At 39.8% G+C, this 27,298-nt stretch overlaps 1 protein-coding gene across 1 annotated transcript in view; it reads right to left on the bottom strand.

Annotated features, from left to right (window-relative positions):
• Positions 1-1,158: 1,158 nt before the first annotated feature.
• LOC132827839 (heparan sulfate glucosamine 3-O-sulfotransferase 3A1-like) overlaps positions 1,159-27,298 on the bottom strand; it is a 157,036-nt gene continuing 130,896 nt past the window's right edge. The window contains exon 2 of the mRNA XM_060844587.1: positions 1,159-2,200. Coding sequence (XP_060700570.1) covers positions 1,579-2,200 — 622 coding nt within the window. The 3' untranslated portion in view covers positions 1,159-1,578. The remainder of the gene's footprint in view (positions 2,201-27,298) is intronic.

Genomic DNA, 27,298 nt, shown 5'->3' with positions numbered 1-27,298 from the left:
TCTGTAGCCTGGAATCAGAAGAAATTGTGAGCTTGAGAGAAAGTGGGATTTGAGCAGGAGGATTAGAGATGTACATTTCATTATCTTCAATCTTTGCAGCCCTGCCACCGGTCATGGCCTGAGTTCTTCCTGCTCCAATGATGGTGAGTGCTGTGTCATTTATAGAGCTGTGAATACAAAGCTGTCCCCGCCCTGTTAGATGCTGCTGCCTTTGGTTATATATTGCATACAATATGGAAGTGAGACTGAGGCTATGGTGGCATGATCTGGTTGATGTAATTGTCATAGCTGAATGGATAACACTGTTTGACTACAGGTACGACTTGCAGCAGTATTAAGTTTGTAGAGGGTCAGGTGAAGCTATGAATATGACATATGACTGGTAATGTATGGAAATTATTTACAGGTGGTTGATTGTAGTGTGTTGCATTGAGCAGTGTGAAAAGCTAGTAGTGGAGTTATTGGAATGAGACATTTGAAGATGCATTTACTGACCTTGATCACTCATGGGAGATCATTGAACTAATTTCAGCACTGCACTCAGCTCCTTGTGAGTAGCCTCCTGGCATTGATCTGTTCAATGATCTACTTACTTTGAAGGGATTATCTGGAGGACCTCTCTCCTCTTCACCATCTCCTACAGCAAGGACTCCAGTACGCTACCAGAGAACCATTAACTGAGTGCTTTGTCAAGTTATACTATTTCATTGTCTTTCTCAAATCTAATGCTTCTTCAATTAATTCCTTTACTTTTTCAAATCAAAATTGCACAACTCCTTTGAGGTGAAGGGTTGTTTTAAGTATTCCAGGCCAGTGAGAATTCCTGTTAACCCCTCAAGATTTGTGATCTGGCTTGCAGCCACTGAACAGTGCACTTAGTGCTGGATAACGAATTGTTACAGTCAGTAACATCACAATGTTTTTTGTGTTACCTAATTTGTAACAAATGGACACGAGTTAATTCCACGTCAGTATCTTCATGCTCATTTATGAGCTAAAACCAAACTTTCTCCATTATTTCTGAAATGACTGCTTCATTCACAAAAGCTTACAATCACTCACATAAACAGGCAAGGATATAGTCATACCATGTCTTTGAAGCAAATAGTGACTGCTGATTGCAAATGACACTGTTATAAATACCCGTAACCTTTATTAAATGTGTGCTTTCAAAAACTCATAAGTGAGGTAAAAGAAATTACCCAATACAGAAAATAGCACCCTCAGTTAAAGCAATCTGTGAATAAAATATTAAGATAATACAAAGAATTAGCAACTCTGTAAAAATAACAATTTCTGCGAAAAGATTTATAATTTTGAGATAACAAGTGTCAAAAACTTCTAAATAATTCCAAGTTAAACTGAACTCTAATGCAAATGTGCTAGAGTGCTCATTCTATAACCTTTTGTAATATGTAGCTAATAGTTTAAATAAATAATGCAAAAATGCATATTTGAACATCAGGATAAAATAGCCTTGCTTCCAACAGCATCACGTCCAAATTTACTCAGTATATCTTTTTATCTTATTATTTTACTCAAAAAGTCTTATTGGTAATATTTTACATGCTTAGTATTTCAGTTATCCCAACCAAAATTCTGTCCTGTCATTTGGTAAAACTTCATGTTGAAAGGCCGGTAAAAGTCTCTCAGTCTCTGAATGACCTCTGGGTCAATGTTGGGATGGGTTCTGCCTTTAGTTTTGCCCAGACAGTGGGGCTTGCTGCTGCCCTCTGGCTTCTTCAAGCAGGGGAAGCCCTTGGTCTTGTTGAAATAGAAATGTTTGTCAGTGATGATTCTCTTCAGACCCAGAAAGTCCTGTACTTTGCCTAGTTCTCCGGCTGGATCACTGATCAGCCTCTCACCACTCACAAACAGAATCTGGCCCATTGGGAAATAAAGGAGCCAATTCTCCAGGTGCTTGGCATAGATGCCAATCTGAATAGCACTCCATGAGGTGTCGATCAGGCCTGTAGTCCTATTTTTGAAGGCCAAACTCTCAAAACTGGGGATATCCGGTTTCTTTGAGAGAGTTTGTGTATAGTCAGAAATCGCCCTTGTGACAGGATCCCGAACCACCACTATTAGCTTGGCATCCTTGGACATTGCATAGATTCGGGCAGCTGCCTCCTTAGTAACAAAGTAACTTGGTGTTTTCTCCATGGTGATTTGTCCATCCAGTGTTTTGGGCATCAGACCCCTGTAGAAACATAAATTTATATTTTGAAAAAAAATCATGTCAGAAAAATTATCTAGAATTCAAATATTTTAGTCATGCTAGAATTCTGTTTGGACATAATGGAAATACAGTTTATCATTTACAGGAGACAAATTGACTTCCTCTAAATGTCTGCACCCAATTTTCTTTCCCTTTCAAATCAACAGACAGTAAAATCAAATAGGGGTGTGATAGCAACCGATCCACCAATACTCCTTTTATGCCTTTGCTGAAGTTGGCCTTTCCTCCTCATCAGTCTAGATATTGCTTTCTGAGCTTTTATTTTATGGAAGTAACATTTTGGACAACAGTTCGATAAAAATGAAAGAAGAATTGATTTCCTTTATTTCTCTCATTTCTTGTGCCAGGCACTAGGCCTCTTTTGACTTTCTTGCTGAATGCTGATTGTTTTCATGAACTACCAACATGAAGTTGTATTTTATATTGAGGCTTTCAAAGCTGTAAGCCATTCCAATGTGTTTTACAGGAACATAACCAGACAAACAAAACTGACAATGAGAGAACGAATGCTAAGAACAAGGAACTAGAAATTTGATCAAATCAAGAAGTTTCATGGAAGATTTTCATGGATGGAATAGAGATGGAGATACACAGAGCTTTGGGGAAGGAAATCAAGAGTTTTGGGTCTAGATGGCTGAAAGCATGCCCGGCAATAGGTAGAATATACCCATTTAGTGGAAGAATGTAGAGTTGTTGGAAGGTTGAAGGACTGGAGGACATAGAGAGATAAAGAAGAGCAAGACATTGAGGCATTGACTATGAGGCTGCAGATGTTAACATCAAATCCAAGCAGAATCTTCATGTTATACTCAATTACAGTTGAAACCTTTCTATTTTTAGTGCTGGACTGTAGTACATACTGTAACTTAGTACTGTCAATATTTCATTCCCAGTATTTGTTCTTCATTCCCTGAATTTGTGCACATTGATTGGCATTTGCTACTCTTAAACTCAATCCCCAACCTTTCCCCTTTTGGACTATTCATTCTCCTCTTACAGCTCCTCTCTCCTCAATTAATTAAGATAACTTTGTTTCTGCCTCAGCTTCCAAACTCATTTATGTCCAGTATCAGAATTGATGGCCCCAAGGTACCTACTGATTATTTTTTGCTGTTACTTTATAGCTGAATGTGCAATGATCCTTTGTTCCTTCTGATTGAGCCAATCTTTGACTTGCTCCTGAGATTTAGACCAATTAAAGCACAATGCTGGGTCCAGTGGGATCTCACTGTTTACACAATGCATTCACTTCAGCTTTACTCTGAGGAAAACTCAGAACTACCTTGCCAAGAAATTTTATGGTTCAGACAGGATTTTCATAAACTCCAAATAAAAAAAATCTAATTTGCAAGTCTTTGTACAGCAACCCCTCATTTTCATTCAGTGATTTAAACTTAAACAAAAGCAACAAAATGCTTTCTGAAACCACAGATTACTCACAATAGTGATTATATGTGGCTGCTTCTCATACAGACTTAACCAAGTTCCATGCTCTGTAAGTGCTTTTCAAAAACATGACCACTGAGTATTTTATGAATGGTTTAAGATTTTGTCATTGTAATGCGTAAACACTGTCAGTGAAAGACATGATTTGCTTGGTATATTTCAAACACAGTTAGGCCTGGCTTTTGTTAACATGAGCCTTCTATCATTGTGACAGAGTTTCGTTCAGTGTGGATTTTCTAGAATTTAGCTGGTACTTTTAAAAATCTTTTTAATAGCAAACCTGTAGCATGGGGCTAACTTGGGTACACTATCTGGAGTTTAGCGTGTACAATCAATAGATGCAATAATCCTCCTGTGAATTGGTGGCACTTGGCTTTTCTCCTCTTTAGCATACTCCCTGTGAGCCACTAGAGCTGGATACAACTCCACAAACAGCAATGACACAAACGGTAGGCCATCGGCCTCATAGACTCCTGACCTCAAGGACAGGCTGAGGTAAAAGACAGGTGACAGCTAATCATAGTACCTGTGCCAAGTCTGTATTTCCACTGCATTCAGAGGGCAACTCTGGTCCCTTTATGTCATATCATTTTTAAAAGTTACACGCCTTTCATGCTCACAGGGATGCTGAAGACTTATAACCAGGCAGGCCACCCACACTGCTTATTGTCAACTGGTTTCTCTGATGTGGAGCTGCCAGTGTTGGAGTGAGGTGAACAATGTCAGAAGTGATGTGTCACCAGGCTACAATCCAACAGGTTTATTTAATATCACATGCTTTCATAGTGCTGCTCCTGCATCAGGCAAGGCTCCTCCTCTCGCTGTTGTATAAATTGTTGGTGAGGCCGCACTGGAGTATTATGTACAGTTTTGGTCACTCTGTTACAGGAAACACATAGTCAAACTGAATGCAAAGAAGTTTTACAAGGACGTTACCAGGACTAGTAGGCTTGAGTTTGAGGGAGAGGATGACCAGGATAGGACCTTATTCCTTGGAATGTAGGAGAATGAGGGAGACCTTATTCAGGTGCATAAAATCATGAGAGGCATAGATAGAATAAATGCACGTAATCTTTTTCCCAGGGATGGGGAAGTGAAAACTAGAGGGCACTGGTTTAAGGTGAAATGGGGAAGATTTAAGAAGGACCTGAGAGGCAACTTCTTCTTGCAGAGAGTGGTGCTTATATGGAATGTGCTGCCAGAAAAAGTGGTTGAGGCAGGCATAATAGCAACATGTAAAAAACATTTAGATAGGTACATGGATGGGAAGGATATGAGAGGGATATGGACCAAATACAGACAATTGGGAACTAACTGAGTGGGCATCATAGTCATCATGGAGCAGTTTGGGCCGAAGGGCCTGTTTTAAAGTTATATTACTCTATGACTCGAAATAAATCTGTTAGCCTTTAACCTGGTATCATATGACTTCTGAACTGGTTTCTCAGTGGGGTCTTTCAAGAATGCCTATTTTGCATAGCTAAGAGGCCTACTGCTTTAAAATGATTTCCATGGATTTGGCAATGGGATGTCTGGGAAGATTGGACACAAGCTATCCCACTAAATTCTGGTGCCTTGCAGCTATTTTCTGCCAAAACCAGGTGTATGTAGGTATGTGAAAGAAAACTAAATCACAGTAAAATATGGAAATTTGGTACCAGTCCAAACTCATTTATGTCCAGTACAGAAAAGTGTACAAAATTATTTTGGACCAGTTTAATCATTTCCATGTTTTAATGCATTTTTTTTTCCCAGTGGTGAGCACTGCTGCCTCAAAGCGCCAGGAACCCGGGTACCATGTAGTGTACCTGGACTTTCAGAAAGCTTTTGACAAAGTCCCACATAGAAGGTTAGTGAGCAAAATTAGGGCGCATGGTATTGGGGGCATATTACTAACTTGGATTGAATGTTGATTGGCTGACAGGAAACAAAGAGTAGTGATAAACAGCTCCATTTTGGAATGGCAGGCAGTGACCAGTGGGGTACCCCAGGGATCAGTACTAGGACCGCAGCTTTTTACAATATATGTTAATGATATAGAAGATGGTATTAGCAATAACATTAGCAAATTTGCTGATGATACTAAGCTGGGTGGCAGGGTGAAATGTGATGAGGATGTTAGGAGATTACAGGGTGACCTGGACAAGTTACGTGAGTGGTCAGATGCATGGCAGATGCAGTTTAATTTGGATAAATGTATGGTTACCCACTTTGGTGGCAAGAACAGGAAGGCAGATTACTACCTAAATGGAATCAATTTAGGTAAAGGGGCAGTACAGAGAGATCTGGGTGTTCTTGTACACCAGTCAATGAAGGCAAGCATGCAGGTACAGCAGGTAGTGAAGAAGGCTAATAGCATGCTGGCCTTCATAACAAGAGGAATTGAGTATAGAAGCAAAGAGGTTCTTCTGCAGCTGGACAGGGCCCAGGTGAGACCACACCTGGAGTACTGTGTGCAGTTTTGGTCTCCAAATTTAAGGAAAGATATTCTGGCTATTGAGGGAGTGCAGCGTAGGTTCATGAGATCAATTCCTGGAATGGCGGGATTACCTTACACTAAAAGACTGGAGTGACTGGGCTTGTATACCCTTGAGTTTAGAAGACTGAAAGGGGATCTGATTGAGACATATAAGATTATTAAAGGATTGGACACTCTGGAGGCAGGAAACATGTTTCCACTGATGGGTGAGTGCCGAACAAGAGGACACAGCTTAAAAATACGGGGTAGATCAGTTAGGACAGAGATGAGGAGAAACTTCTTCACCCAGAGAGTGGTGGCTGTGTGGAATGCTCTGCCCCAGAGGGCAGTGGAGGCCCAGTCTCTGGATTCATTTAAGAAAGAGTTGGATCGAGCTCTCAGGGATTGTGGAATCAGGGGTTATGGAGATAAGACAGGAACAGGATACTGATTAAAGATAATCAGCCATGATCGTATTGAACGGTGGTGTAGGCTCGAAGGGCAGAATGGCCTACTCGTGCACCTATTGTCTGTTGTCTATTGTTCAATTCCTGCCTCGGGCAACTGTCTGTGTGGAGTTTGCACATTCTCCCCGTGTCTGCGTGTGTTTCCTCCGGGTGTTCCAGTTTCCTTCCACAGTCCAAAGATGTGAAGATTAAGTGAATTGGCCATGCTAAATTGCCCAAGAGTTAGGTGCATTAGTCAGGGGTAAATGTAAGGGAATGGATCTGGGTGGGTTGCTCTTCGGAGGGTCGGTATGGACTTGTTGGGCCGAAAGACCCGTTTCCACACTGTAGGGAATCTAATCTAATATTCCATGATGAAATAATGAAACCCATTTTGTACACTGGTCCAGTTTAGACCAGAACAGGTGTTTCTGTGTTTCACTTTTTTAAAAAAACTATAGCATGGTGCTCAATGTCTCCAATAGCCCATGTGATCTGGATGCTCTCATAAACTTTGGAGCTGTTTCCAATAAAACACCCGCAGAACCAATGAAAGCGTCTCAGTTTTGGATCCTGGTGTGCTGGTTTGTCTCATTTGAGGTCAAGATGAGGGAGGCAAAATTGTACAAGGTTTCTCCACCTCACATTTAAGGCATCATCTGACTTGATTGGCTGTGACATCTTTCCAGTTTAATAGTCCATTTCTTGCTGGGGGAGTACTGTGGGGAATTGCTGTGTTCACTTTGAAAGGGAGTCTGTTTGAGTAATTGAGTGAAGCAAAATTTGAAGGCAGCAGTTTTCTGAAGTGATAGATTGTTGTACAACAATTGTCGTGCAGATCAGTTGAAGCAATGTTGGCCAGTTCAATATTTTCTACAAGCATGTTAAAAAGTTTCAGCCACTAAGCGTTGTTGTAATGAATTATAGGTCAAAGAGAGGTTTCCAAGTTGGCTGATCATGAAACAAGACCACAGCTTTTAAAAATCCAATCTGATAAGTGAGGAGCCTTGGCAAACCATCAAAATGAACTTTTAGAAGCTGAATAGACAATTGTCCCTGAAATGGAGACGTGGCTCTTAAGTGAACTTTCATTATAGATAAGTGAAATATCCTGCCAGATCCTGGGATAATGTTCAGTACTAATGTAATATCTATTGTCATGTTGCCTTGGACCACCCTCATTTTTAATAGGCACACACAATATATCTATTTATTCCTATGCTTCTTTTTATTATTTTTATATTCATTTGTTTAGCGGACTATGTGACTCTAATTAATTGAAAATCCCATCACTCATGGTATTTGTATATATGCACATGTGGATAGTGCAAATCATAAATTCCCACGATTAGCACAACAGGTCGCCTCAGAACTTATATCTGTACAAAGTATGTTCAAGGACATCAAGCATAAGTGTGAATATGTGTGTCTGAACTTTGTCAACTTTGCCAGCATCCCACAAGGGTCTAACATCTGGTTTCCCTCTCTACAATTTACCACCAAAACTCCTGTAACACGGGACCCAGAATTGTACACAATATTCCAGCTAGGGTCCAACATGAAAATGGTCAAATTGCTCATCAGAAATGAATTAGCTCCACAGGTTAGTTTATTACCATAAAGTCTGCTTCATAACTAGTAAAACCAACTGAAGTGTGCGCATGCAGGCTGCAAACCCAAAGCCAACTCACAGGATCACAACATTGTATACACACAGCATATGGAATCCTTAAAGTTGAACTTTCTTAAAGACAAAGCACAACACAATAGGAACCAGGAGATAAAATCATTCTCAAAAATGGAGCAAGGGTCTGCAGTGCAGAACACAGATTCCTGATGGAACAGTGAATGGAAAGTGCAGGCTTTGGATGAAGAGCTCAGTGTCATGTTGAGGTAGAAGATAATCAAGATGGGAGTGTAAAGGGAAGATGTCGAGGCCTCAGCAAAGGATTGATTATTCAGTGTCAGAGAGATGTTAGGAAAAACAGAACAAGAAGTTCAGATGACATCAACTAAAAGATTTTCAATTTCTACATGCATGGAAACGATACTCAACTCCATCTCACTATCATTCCTCCTTAACACTTCACTGCCTTTGAGTTTTTCAAATTGACGATCAAACATTCAATATTAGATGAGCAGAATTTTCAATAAAATATCAGGAAGACAGCAAACACTGTCTTTAACCTTCACCACAAATACCAGCACAGATTCTGGCAACTTTCTGAACCAGGCCATTCACAACCTTGGCATCCTGTTTGAGCTTGACATTAACCTCCAAACCCGCACATCCACTCCATCAACAAGATTACACTACTCCACTTCAAAAACATCATCTGATCCCAATCTGCCTCAGGTGACGTTTGGCTGAAACTTTCATAAATGCCTTTGTAAACTCTAGACTTCATCATTCCTTAATTATTCTTCACACTTAACATACTCTCCAACCTTCAACTCATCTAGAACCCTGACATCTACACTTCAACTCTCACCAAACCGCTCTTGAAGATGGCAAAGACCATCTCCAACAAGACAGAATCTAACCATTGACCTTTGACATCAATGGTATCACTATTCCTGATCTTTTAATAACAACATCTTGGACATTACCATTGACCAGAAACTGAACTGAACCATGTAAATACTGTAGTTAAAAGAGTATGTGTCACGGTCTCAGAATTTTGTCGCAAGTAACTCATTTCATGATTTCCCAAAGCTTGTCCACCATCTACAAGTCAAAGATGTGGTGGAATACTCCCCAATTGTATGGATAAGCACAGCTCCAACAAAAGTTCAGAAGCTTGACAGCCTCCAGGACAAAGCAGTCCATTAGATTGGCACAACATCCACAAACATTTAGCCACTCCACCACTGACACTTAATAGAATCAGTGTGTACCATCTACAAGATGCACTGGAGTAATTCACCAAGGCTTCTTAGGCAGACCTTCCACACCCATGACTACTTCCATCTAGAAAGTCAAAGGGTAGCAAGTGCATGGGAACACCACACCTGCAAGTTCGCTCCAAGCCATACACTACTGATTTTGGAAGATGTTCCCATTCCTTCAGTTTTGCTGGGTCAAAATCCTGCAATTTGTTCCATAGCAAATGGATTTCAGACATACATGAAAGCAGCTCACCACTCAAGAGTAGTTAGGGATGGGTAATACATTTTGGGCCAGTCAGCAATGTCCACATCCCAAGAATGAATAAACCATCAGAGGGAAGGGCAGGGAGGGGGTTTTGGAGGTACACTCTCATTTCGACTTTCCCCAGATTAGGGCAACTGGATGTCTAACCTCCCACCCAGCAGGCAGGCAGGCAGGCAGACAAGGTGCCATTGTTCCTAGTTGAAACTAGTCACATTTCTTGCTCACCACAGATAATCAGGGACTAGCTGAGCTGAACTTGTAAGTGACCAATAATTGGTCATTTAAGGAACTTAATGGGTAACAGGTCAAGAATGTCACCCAATGAAACATCTTGTTCAGAACAGAAATTACTAAGATGGCAAGAAGTGAGTGAATTTCTCTCCAGGGCAAATCTAGCCAATTATTTACAACATGCCCAAATATTTCCCTTCCAGACTCCTCCAGTGAGGTTTATTGTACCATTAAAAAATTACGTTAAAATAAACTGATATATTTCCTATCTCTTTTCCTCACCATGTTAGAAGACACACATTAACTGAGAGCAAAAGAAAATTTGTATCAGTAGGGCAGAGTCCCTGACTGTGCAAATATTATATCAATGACTGACCACAGCAGCATACTTACAGGAGGGGCAAGAATGGAATGATGAAGAGTAGGAGCCACAACAGAGTTTCCCCTTGCTAACCAAGGATATTGCTACCAATGGTAGCACCCATACAACCACTCCAGATCTACTTGAAACAGCATACAGACAGTATATGAAACTGGATCCTTGTTAGACTTTATAGTTGAAACAAGAGGGTCAACATTCCAATATGGATACAGGTTAGCTACAAATTATAAGTTCAGGTATAAAATTCACTGGAAAAACTGCGGGGGATGGACAGGCTGTTTTTCAATGCTCCTCTGCTATAGAAGTATACTCTCCCCAACACCAGTGAATCACGGCTGGTGTGTATACAATCTACAGATCGAGCTACAGCAAGCCCCCATGGCTTCTTAGGCAGCTCCTTGCAAATCTTCAACCTCCACTACCGAGAGGACAGGGCAGCAGGTGCATGGAAAAAAGCAGTCCCTCCACTTTCCTCTTCAGCTCTTCGTTTTCTTCTACTGAAAGCTGAGATGAGAGATTTCCTTTGGGGACATCTATTATTGACAGTGATGAAACTGTACAACAAGAGGTCAAATAGCAGAACTATTGTAATAACAGTTGCTCTAAAACAGAATAACTGCCAAAAAATAATTTAAAAAAAAACTAAAAACAAATGTTCAAGGAGTTTTAAGACTGATCTATTATTTTTCAAACAGGATCTTTAAATGAGCTTATGCTAACAGATCACCATATATTCTTGGAAGTGGGTATGACTGACAGCGCAACTCACATGGACATCCAGAAATTGCATTCAGCTTTTCTCTTCTCACTCCCATGTCACTATTTATAAGACCATAAGTTTAGAAGCAGAAACAGGTCATTCAGTCCATTGAGCCTATTCCACCATTTAATGTGATCATGGCTGACCTGACAATCCTCAATTTCCCTTTCCTATCTTTTCCCCATAACCCTTGGTGCCTCTATGGATTAAAAATCTCTTGCAGCTTTAATAAACCTAACAACCCACCTCAACAGCCCTTGCAGTATATAATTTCACATGTTCATTATTCTTTGTGAGAAGAAATTCTTCCTTCACTCCGTCTTAACTGGGCTATAAATGAAGATCACACCCATTTGAATTCCACATTCCTTGTCCCAGTTTCGCTACAAGGAAAGGCAGTGCACAATGTGGTTGGTAATTTAACACATTAGACTTCTGATAATTTACAAATGGGTTTTGAATAGGGCAAACAGGTTTGGTTGGAAAATCCTCAGGCAGTGATTGTTCTGTTGGAACTATGGGAAGGCTCAGAACTGACCTTGGTTCAAAGTAGTGGCACGGTGGCTTAGTGCTACCTCACAGAGCCAGGGAACCGGGTTCGATTCCACCCTCGGGTGACCATTTGCGTGGAGTTTGCACATTCTCTGTGTCTGCATGGGTTTCTTCTGGATGCTCCAGTTTCCTCCCACAGTTCAAAAATGAGTGGGTTAGGTAGATTGACCATGCTAGATTTCTCATAGCATCCAGGCCTATGCAAGTCAGGTGGATTAGCCATGGGAAATGCTAGGTTACATGGATAAGGGTAGGGGAATAGATCTGGGTGGGATGCTCTTCAGAGGATTGGGATGGGCTGAAAAGCCTACTTCCAAACTGTAGGGATTCTGTGAATTCATGTCATTCAAGTTAGGGTTGTCATTTTATTATATAATACAAAATTATGTATTACAAGAGGCTGTTCAATCTGTCCTGGCTGAGGGAGAAAACCAAGGTTTATTTTCATCAGGGACATGTTGTTTGCAGACGACATGGCACTGGCAATACACTTGGGCGAGCAACTGTAATGCCTCACGGACAGCTTCTCTAGAGCCTGCAGGACTTTAGCTTGGTCATCAGCCTGAAGAAGACCAACGAGTTGAGTCAAGGCGCTGAGCATCCCCCTGCCATTACCACCAACAACTATGGGCTGGAGGTAGTACACAAGTTTACCTACCTTGGCTCCACCATCATGGACAGTCTCTCCCTGGACTCTGAGGTCAACAGACGGGTCAGACAAGCAGCCTCAACATTCGTCAAGCTGACAAAAAGAATCTTGGAGAACAGAAAGCTAACGATGCACACCAAAGTTGCAGTAGACCGGGCCTGCGTCCTCAGCACACTGTTTTACGGCAGCGAGACCTGGAGCCTCTACTCCAGACAAGAGCGGTGTCTCAATGCCTTCCACCTTCACAGCCTGAGGCACATCCTGGACATCAAGTGGACTGACTGAGTCACCAACAATGAGGTCCTCTCCTTTTGGGCTTTTCGAACTTTCCCTCCCTGGACATGTACGGGAAGAGACTATTTTCTATTCTCTCTTTCTGTGCAAGGAAAAATATTTTGGTGAACTGGGTGGCTGAGGGCCCCCCCTGGACTTTCAAATTGGCACAGATTAATTATGGAATGTATTCCCCTTGACTTCCTTACAAATATGGTGCACCGAAAGACGGAATTATTTTATAAAATATGGCAGCCCTTCTTGAATTACATAAATACAGATATTTCGGCTATCCTAACAAGGGCTTTCATTTAATTGAGATTACAAACCTGGCTGGTCCGGGGCCCCTTAGGAGAGGAATCCCGCACGAATACGGATTCTATTACATTTGATGTTAACGCATTCCGAGCATGTAAGAGACTTAAATATACACTCTGGTTAGTTGTAGGTTAGATTAGTAGACAGTTGAGTTTTGTGTTCTTTTCTTTTTCGGTATTTTTTCTTCTGTTAAATTTTGGGTATTGTATATTTGATTTAATTGTATATCAATGTTTGCATTTGAGAGTTTTGTTTATTTTTGTAAACTTGTAAAAATGTTAAATTTCTAATAAAAATATCTATAAAAAAAACAATGAGGTCCTGGCCCATGCCCAGATACCCAGCTTCTTCACTCTGCTCCAACAATACTGTCTCCACTGGCTGGGCCATGTGCACAGCATATCAGACGGGAAGATCCCGAAAGACCTGCACTATGGAGAACTGGCCTCTGGCAAGAGAGCACAAGGGCAGCCCTATCTTTGTTTCAAAAGTGTCTGCAAGAGAGGCACGTAATCACTGAACATGAATGTCGAGAGGTGGGAGCACTTTGAAAGTGATCACTCTTTCTGGGAGCTGGAATTATGCAGAGGTCTAAAAAGAGAAGAGAAGCTGAGGCTTTCTGCTGAAGAAAAGTGCACCCACAAAGAAAACAGCACCAAGAAAACACGGGAGGACAGCACCTTCAAGTGCAGTCACTGCAGCCAAGGCTGCCATTCCCATGTGGATCTCTACAGCCAGAACAGACCCTGCTCTACCAACAAGGATTGCACCAAGACATCCCAGGCGCAGATCCATGGGCTCACGAGACTAATGGATGCCACCAACATTGCAAAATAGATGACATGATGGGAATGGCTGTTTCAACATGCCACCTTCAGACAAGAGGCTAGTTAAGTTAGGCACTGTGCCTGGGTACATTCAGTGCCTTTTGGCCATTTAGAAACATTGGCTTTCAAGGCAATAATACTAAAATCGGCTAATTTTTGCCAGTAGGCCCATTCTTAAAATAATGTCTCAGTCCAGCCTGCTAAGAACTGGACCAGGTTGAGCTGTCACTCTTCCTCATCAAAATTCACTCAATCCAATCAACTTGAATGACAATCTGCAGCTTTGCTTCTTCGTTGCGTTAATTGGTCTTACAGGATGGATTAGATGAAGTTGTCTATCACTGTGATTGTCATTATTTTGAAAAGCTAAGACATCACAGAATATGAGAAAGTGCCAGATAGCTACTGGACTTGCACAGGCTACATGCTGACGAAGACACTAAAATTTGAGTCAGTTGCCCCAGAAGTGCAATAAGAAAAGGCCACTTTCTAAGGTTATTCTGCTGTGGGACATAAAGAGGTCTAGAATCTTTCATGCTGATTGTTCGACATGAAATGAACATTACAAATAAAAGCTGCAACTGCAAACATGCTGAGGCATTTCAGAGTGCCACGTGTATTGAGAGAAACTGATCTCATTTGCACTTTATGTAAGGTCAACTGTCTGAGAATGTACTTTCATAAACGTTATGAATAAATATATTTTCAGGGGAAAAAAAGTACCTGACAGCTATTGGATTTTCTGGCACGCTCAAAAGTTAATAAGAACATCTGTGGCAGATGCCTCTTTTTGTCTTCACTGTAGTTCCATGAGTTTTGTTTGGAATTGATCTTATATCAAAGGGAAGCAGTCTTGAATAAATGTATGGCAAAGATATTCCATCGGTGTTAAAATCATTTTTTTGAAATTGCTTCACGAAAATTGTGTCACCTCATCTCATCACTGGTATCTAAATATTTTATTGCAGTGAAAATAATTTCAGTATTTTCCCTTTTCTCCCATTAACCTCAGAGTTAATATGAAAAAAGGAAATTAATATCTATAATCGCAGCAAATTTGCCCCATTTAAACAATGTGATTTACTGGAACAAAAAAACAAATTGCTAGAGAAACTCTGCAGATCTGGCAGCATCTATGGAGAGAAAGCAGAGTTATGTTTCCATTCCAGTGACCAGCAATTTCTGGTTTTGGTTCAGATTTTCAGCATCCACAGTTGCCTGTTTTATGTTAGTGATTTACTTCAAAATGGCCTGACACTGACACATGTTTGCGTGGGTCATCTCCAATAATTATTGAGACTCAAAGAGTTGGATTTTAAAGGTGAATTTTGTGTAAATCTTAACTTGAATGTTGAAACATGTTGCTCAATAACTTTTTATTTATGATGATGATAGTTAAGTCGCATCATTCTTTGAAGATTGCTCTGCTCCAAGTTCCTGAAAATATCCTTCACTCTACCAACAAAACAGGCAAAATTTCATAAAATCTTACAATAGGTGATGAGGCCATTTGGCTCCTTGTGTCTCTTCCACCTCTTTAAGCAAGAGACATTTAATTGGATAGATGAGAGCTTTCATTTGCAACATCACCTTTGTTTTCAGAATAATTGTTGCTGAACATGAATTTGTTTGAATCTGTAACAATGTGGTACTGAAGGTCTAAGAGTTAGCCTGGCTGCTTCTCGTGAAACACAAAGGGTTCTTGTATTTACAGTTAATGTGTTCATGTTTATAAGATTGTGGTTTAAGCCAACTGTGTATGGTTAGATTATTAATGATTTACAGCTGTTCTCTGCCACTTCAATCTATTCTCAAGCTCAGGGAATTTCAAATTCAAAAGTCAAAAGAACAGTTTAATTATTTATTAAAACTGCTGGCACTGCTTGAAGGAGAGCTTTGTGTACAATACTTCAGCTCATAATAGCACTGCACAGCAAAGCAGGTTACATTCTGATAGCTAAATCCCAAATGAAAAGAGACTTGCCTGCACCACTTAGTGTGATGCATACAAACATACAGATTGTGGATATTCGTAAAGGATGACTTTAATTAGCTGGGAATCTGCTGGAACCCTAGATAAGTGAACAATTCATGAGGCTATGGAATGTTGGTCAGGTTTACACCAGATGTTTTATTTTAGGCTAAACACCACTTTAGGGATAAAAGATAAAACGTGACAGAAATTTTATTCCAATGCAAAACGAGTTGAAAATCTTACTCTAGGTTTTGATGACATAGAATTCCTCTGAAAGCATGATTTTGTCAATGGAGATGTGGCCTTGATGAAGCTCAGAAAGAGTCTCACAGAAAAAGTTAACAATTACAGGTAACAGTGGTATATCTGTTTATAACCCTGAGCCATTCATCACAAACTGAATCTGTGTTGAAATATTGGTTTTCAAATCTCTTCATAGCCTCACACTTCCTGACTCCTGTTATCGTATAAAGCTCGACAATCTTCTGAGAAATCTGTCATCCAATTCTGACCTCCTGCATCCCTTGTTTCCTTCACACCACCATTTGCAGCTTTATCTTTGACATTCCAGGAAGTTCAGTAATTCCTTCACAAACGTCTTTGCATCTCACCCCATGTCCCTCCTTTAAGAAACAACTGATAACCAACAGGATATGGTTAACATTGTGACTTCAAAATAAGTTAGTATTATTTCCTATTTTTTTATTTAAACTAATACTTATGAGAGTTTATAGATGTAGTAAGCAGCAATTTCTTTAGGACTTGCTTGTAAAATATTGTACTGTACAAGGGTCTGAACTATTGCAGCAGGAGCAGGCTAGTTTTCTGAACTAGATCCTCGCAACCATCAATAACTTCCTTACACTCCAGAGTTGTGAGTCCTGAGGTGACTAAACAGTCCAATACCGGATCCACATGTCTTGCCGGAGGTAAGGGAGATGGTGTTTGCAAAGGTGAGCAGCTGGGACATTTTGGGTTCCCACGCACTTCTCCCACTGTTTGCGCTTGGCCTCCACCTGGACCTATTGCAGACATTCAATGGTTAGGACCATCCCATTCACTTCTTCTCCAGTTCCAGCCAAGTTAGCCAAGAGATTTCTGTGAGCCAATAGGGATGTAGTATGTTTTCGGGGATGCTTTGAGGACCTCCTTGAAGTGTTTCCACTGACCTCCTGGTAACTGCGTGTCGTGACGAAGTTCGCAGCACAGAGTTTAGTTTGGAAGCTGTGCACATGATGCGGCCTGCCCAAAGTAGCAGATTAACAGTCACAAGGGTCTCAATGCTAGTGCGATTGGGCTGAGAGAGAACACTGACGTTGGACTGTCTACCACACCAATGGATTTGCAAGATTTTGTGGAGACCACACTGATGATATTTTTCTAGTGATTTGAGGTTTTTGCTGTACAGAAGACCATAGGAAATAGGAACAGGATTATACCATTTGGCCCCTTGATCCTGCTCTGCCATTCAATAGGATCATGACTGATCCAACATTCTTCACATCCACTTTCCCACCTATCGGCTGTAATCCTCAACTCCTCTACTGATCACAAATCTATCAATCTTAGCCTTAAATATACATAAGGACACTGCCCCCACAGCTCTCTGTGGCAAGCAATTTCAAAAATTCACAAGCCTTTGAGTAAGAGAAAAAAATTCCTTTTCATTTCAATCTTAAATTAGCTTCCCCTTATTCTGAGTCTATGCCCTCTCGTCCTAGACTCTCTCAAGAGGGGAAACGTTCTGTCAGCATTTACCCTTTGAGAATCCTATATATTTCAAAGAGACTTCATTCTTCTAAACTCCAGTGAGTATGGAGTCAAACCTGTTTAGTTTTTGCTCATAAGACAATCCCTCCATATCAGGAATTGTTCCAGTGAACCTTCTTTGAACTACTTGCAATGAAACGTTATCTTTCCTTGAACAAGGAAACCAAAACTGACCGATGTGGTCTCTCACCACCACTTTGGACAATAGTAGTAAGACTTCCCTGCTCTCATACTCCAATCCCCTAGAAATAAGGCCAACATTCCATTAGCCTTCCTGTTTACCTGCTGTGTCTGTATGCTAGCTTTCTATATTTCACACAGAAGTACATCCAAGCACCTTTGTGTGGTACCTTTTCACCATTTAAGTAATACTTTGTTCTTTTATTCTCCCTTCCAAAATGAAGAACTTCATATTTTCCCACATTATGTTCATTGGCAATTTTTGCCCACTTAGTTAACCTATCAATATCTGGAATTCTACTGCTCTTATATGAAGACATGCTTCATCACTTTACTCCTGAATGGCTTGGCTTTCTCATGCCTTCTTCTTAATTCTTGAATCCTCCACAGAAGATAAAAACTGCAGTGTCTGAATCTGTAAGGAGAAGCTATAAGCAGAGGTTGGATAAACTTGGATTGTTTTCATGAGAATGTCACAGGCTAAAGGACAATCTGATCGAAGTATATAAAATCATGATAGGCATGCATAGGCATGCATTCTTTTTTCAAGAATGGAAATGTCAAAAACTAGGGTCATAGTTTGAAAATGAGGGGGCGAAAGTTTTAAAGAGATGTACAAGGAAAATTTGTTTTTTTACACAGAAGATGGTAGGTGCCTGGGACATGCTCCAGGGGAGGTAGTAGAAGCAGATACACTACCAATGTTTAAGAGGCACATGACATATGAACAGACTGGGATAAGAGGGATATGGACCACATGCAGGTTGGATGGGATTAGTTTAGAATGCCAACAAGATCAGTACTGACATGGTGGACTGACAGGTCTGTTCCTTGGCTTTACTGTTTTATATTAACATTGGTTATGATTGTACTCAGTTAGATTAGTGCACCCTTCAATCTCCCAAACTAAAGGGAACACAAGTCTGTGAAGCTTTTCCTCATAATTGAACTAATTACATTCTAGCATCAGATGGTAGTGCAGTGGTAATGTCACCAGGCTAATAATCCAGAGACCGAGCTAAAGCTTTGGGGCATGGTTCAACTCCCACCAAAGCAGTTAGTAGAATTCAAATGCAATTAAAAAGTTTTTAAAAATATGTAAAGGTGAGTTCTAGTGATGGCGACCATGAATTATTTAAAATTGTTGTACCAATCTATTTGGTTCACCAATACCCTTTACGGAAGGAAATCCATCTGATCTAAATGTGATCACCTTAACTCTCATTGAATTTAACAGTGTAATCTCCAGATAACCATGGATCATCTGCATTACAGCTACAACAGTCTCTCTCCCAGCACAATAAGATGACAAGAAAGAGTGAACGCAGTGCAGATTGGCAAAGATTCGATTACTTACAGTGTGGAAACAGGCCCTTCGGCCCAACAAGTCCACACCGACCCGCCGAAGCGACAACCCACCCATACCCCTTACCTAACACTACGGGCAATTTAGCATGGCCAATTCACCTGACCCGCACATCTTTGGACTGTGGGAGGAAACCGGAGCACCCGGAGGAAACCCACGCAGACACGGGGAGAACGTGCAAACTCCACACAGTCAGTCGCCTGAGGCGGGAATTGAACCCAGGTCCCTGGCGCTGTGAGGCAGCAGTGCTAACCACTGTGCCACCGTGCCGCCCTCAATAAGCCACAATGGTGAGTAAAATCCTCAACATATGTTGGCAAATTACTGATCTTTTAGCAGTGTTCTAAATATTGAAATAAAGAATAATACATCAATGATCTACAAATTGATGACCAAGACAACAAAATAGCCAAATTCTTAAATACTCTGGGAAATGAATGCTTGAGAAGAATTAATTCCTCATATTCCTCTGACAACAATTGGAAACATACTGAACAGATACTGTCATAGCTATAGAGTCATAGAGACGTACAGCACAGAAACAGACCCTTCAATCCAACTCATCTAGCTTCCTAAATTAATCTAATATTTATCTCATGTAAGATTGTTGCCTCAAGATATTAAAACCATCATGCATTGCTGCTGCTGGACTTTTTATCCAACAAGCAAGTCAATCATAAACCAGCTTAAGCTTAAACTATATCAATGATATAATTGTAATATACTTAGTTGTTCTGGAAATAATTCTTCTTCTATATGTTCTCACTAGGAACCCAGTCTCAGTGTTCATATAAATCCAAGAACATATCAGACTTTGAACAAAATAACAGCAGAGCTTTGGACAGGATATCTTTCTGTCAGAATTGAGGATTAGAACTAGCTGTAATCTTTTCAAAGTTTAGTTGGCTGAAATTAAGATTCACCCAAGATATTGCAGAAGCTGTCTGACAGTTGCATTGGACAAGTTGAGAAAGATTACTGGACAGCTGAGTATCAAATGTGGAAGCTGACTATCAAAGATTATAGGTGGATAATGGACTAGAAAGAATCAAGGTGGATCTGGATCTAGAAGTGGTCGAGATGGGTTGAGAAAGGAAGCAACTGTGAGAGATGTTTTTGATGTTTTTTGAATAGAAAAAATTGAAAGCCATTACAATAGCTTAATAGAATTGAAGACGAATGGTGTGGTTACCATACAGACAGAATGAGAAGGGACAATACACTATTTTTGAGAAGATTTGTAGCTCAGGTTGAAGTTTTGGATGTAGGTTTGCTCGCTGAGCTGAAAGGTTCATTTCCAGATGGTCATTACCTTACTAGGTAACACCTTCAGTGGACCTCATGCGAAGCAATGCTGAAAATTCCTGCTTTCTATTTATATGTTTGGGTTTCTTTGGGTTGGTGATGTCATTTCCTGTAGTGATGTTATTTCCTGTGGTGAAATCACTTCCTGTTCCTTTTCTCAGGGTGTGGTAGATGGGGTCTAACTCGATGTGTTTGTTGATAGAGTTCTGGTTGGAATGCCATGCTTCTAGGAATTCTCATGTGTGTCTTTGTTTGGCTTGTCCTAGGATAGATGTGTTGTCCCAGTCAAAGTGGTGTCCTTCCTCATCTGTATCTGAGGATACTAGTGAGAGAGGGTCATATCTTTTTGTGGCTACTTGGTGTTCATGTATCCTGGTGGCTATTTGTCCAATGTAGAGTTTGTTACAGTCCTTGCACGGTATTTTGTAAATGACGTTAGTTTTACTCATTGTTTGTGTAGGGTCTTTCAAGTTCATCAGCTGTTTTAGTGTGTTGGTGGGTTTGTGGGCTAACATGATGCCAAGGGGTCTGAGTAGTCTGGCAGTCATTTCCATGATGCCTTTGATGTAGGGGAGAGTGCCTAGGGTTTCTAGACGTGTTTGTCTGCTTGTTTGGGTTTGTTGCTGAGAAATCTGCGGCCTGTGTTCATTGGATACCATTCTTTTTGAATACACTGTAGAGGTGATTTTCCTCTGCTCTGCATAGTTCCTCTGTGCTGCAGTGTGTGTTGGTTCGTTGAAATAATATTCTGATACAGTTTCTGGTGTTGGAATGATTGCTTCTACAGTTCAATATTTGTTCTGTATGCGTTGTTTTTCTGTAGACGCTGGTTTGAAATTCCCCATTGGCTGTTTGCTCTACTGTGACTTCTAGGAATGGCAGTTTGTTGTTGTTTTCCTCCTCTGTAGTGAATTTTATGCCAGTAATGGCATTATTGATGGTCTTGAAGGTTTCCTCTAACTTGTTTCGTTTAGTGATGACAAAGGTGTCATCCACATATAGGACCCAGAGTTTGGGATGGATGGTTGACGGAGCTGTTTGTTCAAGTCTCTGCATTACTGCCTCTGCTAAGAACCCTGTTATCGGAGATCCCATGGGTGTTCCATTGGTTTGTCTGTAAGTTTTGTTGTTGAAGGTGAAATGGGTGGTAAGAAATAGATCCACAAGCTTGATGATATTCTCCTTGTTGATGAAGTTAGTGGAGTTTGGTGTACGTGTCTTTGGATCTTCTAATAGTGTAGTCAGTGTTTCCTTGGCCAAGTTAATGTTGTTGAAGTAAACAGGGTTGTTACATCAAAGTGAACCTTTGCTGCCTGATTGCCAGAAGATTCCTTTCTCGGCTTTGTAAACTCTGGCTTTCTCTCTCAGAAACTCTCCTGCTTTTGGACTCAGTCTGAAAATGGGGAGATTCAACCCATTATTCGATGAAAGCTCAGCATTTAATTCACTTCCTATAACTAATGAAAGTTATGCTGATGGGTGAAGAATCGCAGTCTGAAGTTGTGAAGTGAAATATGTCCGATATTAACATTAATATTATTGCTGATAAGGGAGAACTCTCACTCAGCAGTTTGGAAGCTGGAAACTTTGCAGAAAATTGGGAAAGTATGAACTGCATTTGCAAGTTTTCAGTAGCTTTCAGAGCAAGTGAAAATAGTAAGCAGAGTAAATAATCTCTTTCGTTGTTATTGAAGCAGCAGCGCTGCATCTGATCTCCAGTGTTAAAGAGAAAGAAAATCTTGAACTGGACACAAGGGAGATGAGATTGTGAGGTTCTAGAATAGTTAAAAAAAACCTGAAGACAGTGATTTTTCACGTGAAGATTACATGAGAAATCATGATTTGTATGAAATTAAACTGAGAACTTGCATTAGGAGTTGTGAAGTTGAGAATTGGCAGTATAAGTGATAGGTGCCTCAATCAGTTGTGGGGCTCAAAATAATTCTCTGTGGCAAGGACAGGAACACTTAATGTTAGTCTGTGTAATACACATCTTTGGGTCAGAAGTAAAAGAGGAACAGCAGCATTGTGGAAGCACTTCAGAACCTTGCAGCAAACTTATAATGATATCTCAGAGCTGTGCATTACTGAATATAAATACCACAGTGTAGGTGGAGTTAGAACACTCTGGAAGATCAACTGGGAGAAAGTGAGGATTTCAGATGCTGGAGATCAGAGTCAAGAGTGTGGTGCTGGAAAAGCACAGCAAGTCAGGCAGCATCCGAGAAGCAGGAGAATCAACGTTTCAGGTATAAGCCCTTCATCAGGAGGGCTGATGAAGGGCTTATGCCCGAAACGTCCATTCTCCTGCTCCTCAGATGCTGCCTGACCTGCTGTGCTTTTCCAGCACCACACTCTCAACTCTGGAAGATCACCAGAGTGCAAACTCTAGAATGGAAACTTTAAATGAGCACTAAGAAGAAAGATTCGTCCTTACCGAACATAACGTTTAATCAGAGACTAATACATTTATGATTATGAGCAGAATTTAGTATTAATGTACAATGAATAGTGTTACTTTAAAGTCTAAGCTTAAAGGCAGTCATAGGTTTAGCCTTCTCCTGAACCAGTCTGGAAAGAGTGCAATTTTTTGGTGTGGCATCAACCACGTGATTAAAGAAATGGGATAAGTGTTATCTGGTGAAGAAAATGGAAACATTCTTGGAATACACAAAAAAGAAGATAAACCTTCCATTGTGAAACCTGAAATGGAGAGAGTGAAAGAAGAATACAGTAAATTATGTATGTGATTGCAGCAAACGACCAGTCTTTCGGGAAGCTAAAAATAAATATGTCAGAAATAATAAGTGCAGAGAAATTCAACTACATTTTGGAAGAAAAAGTCATTTGGAAAAACGTATGTAGAAGCAATAGCTGCAAAGACTGGTTGCTGCTATTAGCTGGGAATTAAACAATTGTGCTATTTAAATTAACATAGGAACACAAGTGGATGTCGTGTCTGAGATCACAAGCAATTATAACATAAGAGTTTGGCAGCAGTGATACAACTGAAAGAAAGCTATGTTACCGGCTTCATACAAGGAAAGCAAACAGAAGCTATCCTCTGTATTATGCCAAAAGATGTCCATCCATTTTTTTGGATGAAGTTCTTTGGTTAAAAAGTAAAGTAAAAAGAAAACCAAAATACTATGGATCACTTGCACTGGAATGTAAGAAACATGTTTAAGGACATTCTGCTTGCTTCAGAAGACCAGATTGATATCATAATTAATAAAAAAAGCTGGTCTGTTAAAGCACCCCTGAGGAAAAATGCCATTTGCACTCGAGGAAAAAATAAAAGTGGAGCATGATAGAATAAAACACATGGAAGCATAAACCAAGAGAATGAGCAAACCTGATTGCAACTGTTGAGGAAAGGGCTTGTAAATTGCAAATTTGCCTGGAAACTACATCAGGAAATCATTAGGAAATTGGAAGAGTGCCTGAGGACTGGAAAGTGGCTCACTAAAAAACAATCTTTGCAAAGAAATACAAAGAACTGCAAGTGGTGAACCTCACATCTGTTGTGGGTAAAGTATTAGAAGACATCTTGAAAGAGGGGATAATGAAAGACTGAGATAGGTTTTGTATGATACCAGAGAAACAGTATGCTTTTATAAGAGGAAGTTCTTGCCAAATAAATGTCCAATACTTCTTTGAGAAAGTGGCAACTCTCACAGACATGGAAAACACTGCAGACAATCTCAGATACAACTGCATTATATTAACAAACCATGTGGTCACCAGTGAGTTGCTACAATTGCAGAAGTCATTGGTGTCTTTACTGTACATCAATGATATTAAACTGAGGACAGAAACAAAGCTGAAAAAGATTGCAGATAATACTGAAGTAATATTGCACAAATAAATGGAAATTAGTCTGGGGAAGAGTAGTCACATAAATTTTAGATGATAAAACATAACAAGCTCATTGAAACTAACAGCACAGCATGTACATAGCAGCAATAAGGAAAGCCTTTTGAATTGATGTACATTCAGTGTGATGGTGTACAAACTTTAGAAGTCGATATTGGTTCTGCACAAGATATTTGTATAACCGCAGTATGAAACTGTAAACAGTTCTAATGACAATTCTAAAGCAGCAATATCTAAGCATTTGGGAGAGTTCAAAAATAAGCAACCAAATTGTGAGAGTTGAAAATAATGGATATAAATTGTAAGGAATTGGCCTGGGTTGACTTATTTGAATAACAGAAGGCAAAATTTAATTGTAATATATTTAAAACAATTACCGATGCTAAAATACCAGTCAGTATGGATTCAAACTTAAAAAGGAGCAACTTACAGTAAGCTCCATTTAAGTCTTGTACATGATGATGGAATAGAATTTCCCAGGAAGCAGTGAAAGCAACTACTGTGAAAAAATCCAAGGGTAAATGGGTTAGAGATTAAAGGTTATTGAGGCATATTTGGTTTTGAGCCAGCCTAGAGGACCAAAGAATCTTTTCCAGTTTAATACTTCCTAGTGCTGTGACATTGTTATGAAAACAGTCGTTATCAGAATTCTAACTTAAGAAAATCTATGCATAATTTACTACTGCTAAATACTGTATCAAGTTACATATGATCTCAGATTTCTGACAATTGAAGTTGAATTAAACATGGTGCAAGGCTATGCATTTACATCATTTCTGATAGTTATTTCCATTTTTTTCTATATTGTCTCTGGCATATTGTTTCAGCTCTAGACATAGGTCAAAAAGTGTGAAGGAAAGGTATATATACAATATTAAAACAATAATAGATGCCATTAAACTGTGGTTTAGCCCAAAGAGGAACAGGTTGATTGTGGGTGGGACTGCTGGAAGATTCAGATTGTAATTTTGCAAAATTGCAAAATTATTTCAGCTCAGGAGGCGGCTATATGGTCCAAAATGCCTGTACTGGCTCTCTAATGGATAAATTCATTTACTGGGTACTTTGCCTTTCGTGTAGCTCTGCACATTCTTCCTTGCCAAATAATAAATCAATTCCATTTTGATTATCTCGATTGAACCTCCCTCCACCCTACACTCAGGCAGTGGATTCCAGGCCCCAACCATTTGCTGAAAAATGTTCTCCACATTTCACAATTTAAATCTGTACCCTCATACTCATAATCCTTCCATCAATAGGAACAGTTTCTCCCTATTCACTTGTTCTAGGCACACCATGATTTTGAATACCCCTATCAAATCTCTTCTCAACCCTTTCTTCTCCAAGGTAAACAATCCCAACTTACAATCTATCTGTGTGCCTTGAACTGGAGACAATATTCCAGCTGAGGCTGAACCAGTATGCTATGCAGGTTTAACATAACTTCATTCTTTAGTACTGTATATCCCCTTTAATGAAGTTCCAGGATGCTGTATGCTTTACTAGTTATAACCTCAAACTGTCCTGCCACCTACAATGATTTTTGCACATATACAACCAGATTCCTCTGTTCCTGCAACCCCTTTAAAATTGTGCCTTTGTTCAATGTTCTGTCTCTGCACTCTTCCTACCAATTTCACATGTTTCTGCATTTAATTTTTTTCTGCTACTTGTCCATCTGCTGGAACAACCTGTCCATGCCCTTTTGAAGTTCTACATGATCCTCTTTGTAGTTCACAATGTTTCCATGTTTTGTGTTATCTGCAAATTTTGAAATTAATGCCCTGTGCACCAAGGTCCAGATCATTAAGCAGAAACAGCATGGATCTTATCATCAATCTCTGGGAACGATAAACCTTTCTTCAGTCTGAAAAGCATCCATTAACTACAATTCTATTGCCTGTCACTTAGCCAATTTTGTATCCAGGTTGTTCCTGTCCCCTTTATTAATGCCATGCTGATAATATAACAGATCATTTGTCCTATTTAAAATACACCACAAGTAGCATTACTGAAATCATTTGAAATTATCAATATGTTTGACTTTGTACAAATTACTATTACATGATCTAAGGTGTGTAAAATTTACATTATGAATGAAAAGGTGATAAATTGCTATGAACCTACCTAATCAAGTGTTTAGTCAACATAGACCATTGTGTCTCAGCACTTAATGACAGCATTTTATTGACACACCTTCAGGTCTAAATTACTTCAGTTGAATGAATTTGTGAAGAAGTCAGTATGCACTGTAAGGATACAATTGATCAGTATTTTGGTGGGAAATTTGACTTAAGTCTAAAATGGATGGTAAATCAGTGAAGCAATTACTGAACACGATGCGCACTTCATCCATTTGAGGCCCATTATGGTCACAGAGGTCATTTTGCTTTAACACCCTGATTAGCATTGTGGAAGAGCATATTGTCTTACTCTGGGTAATGCCAGTGAATCAATTGAAAATGGTCTTTGCATTCACCCCAAGACAGTAAACTAAGGATCCGAAGTTACACTGCTTAATATTTAAATAGCACTGTTCAAAAAATCATTGCAATTCCTTTCCCTGCTAGTTTATTTCAAAAGCCTATTTCAAAAATGTCATTGAAAGTAACGTGAATTTGAAAAATAAAAGTAGTGTATCAAAACTCCAATACAACTTGAGAGCCATAATCTGCAATGTGGCAGGAGAATTTAACATACAGAGCATAATGACCTTGATGGTAGAGTTCATATAGGCTAAACCTCTGAATTCATTTTTTTTTTCATTATTTAACTTACATTATTATTTCATTTGATAGTGGACCTGATTCTGCAGTGTCTCTTGAGTGATTTCCATTTCAAATAAATTAAGTAGGGACATTTACAATATGAATATAATTTCCAGTGGAAATTAAATTCCAAGTGCCTAATGGTTACTGTAATAGAAATGGTCAACATATTTCCAAGGACTGTTATTTCACTTAAAGAAGCTATTTTCTACAGCACTACATCACTATCACTCACGTTCAGACCTCTCTTGCAATTGACTGTGACTGCTGCTTTATAAAGTCGGTTTGAAAGGTGAAATAGTGTGGGCTTTTTACATTACGTC

Source organism: Hemiscyllium ocellatum, chromosome 25, assembly GCF_020745735.1.
Source record: "Hemiscyllium ocellatum isolate sHemOce1 chromosome 25, sHemOce1.pat.X.cur, whole genome shotgun sequence".
Lineage (NCBI taxonomy): Eukaryota > Metazoa > Chordata > Chondrichthyes > Orectolobiformes > Hemiscylliidae > Hemiscyllium > Hemiscyllium ocellatum.
Note: the sequence above shows the minus strand (reverse complement) of the source record. Positions and strands in the feature narration are given on the sequence as shown.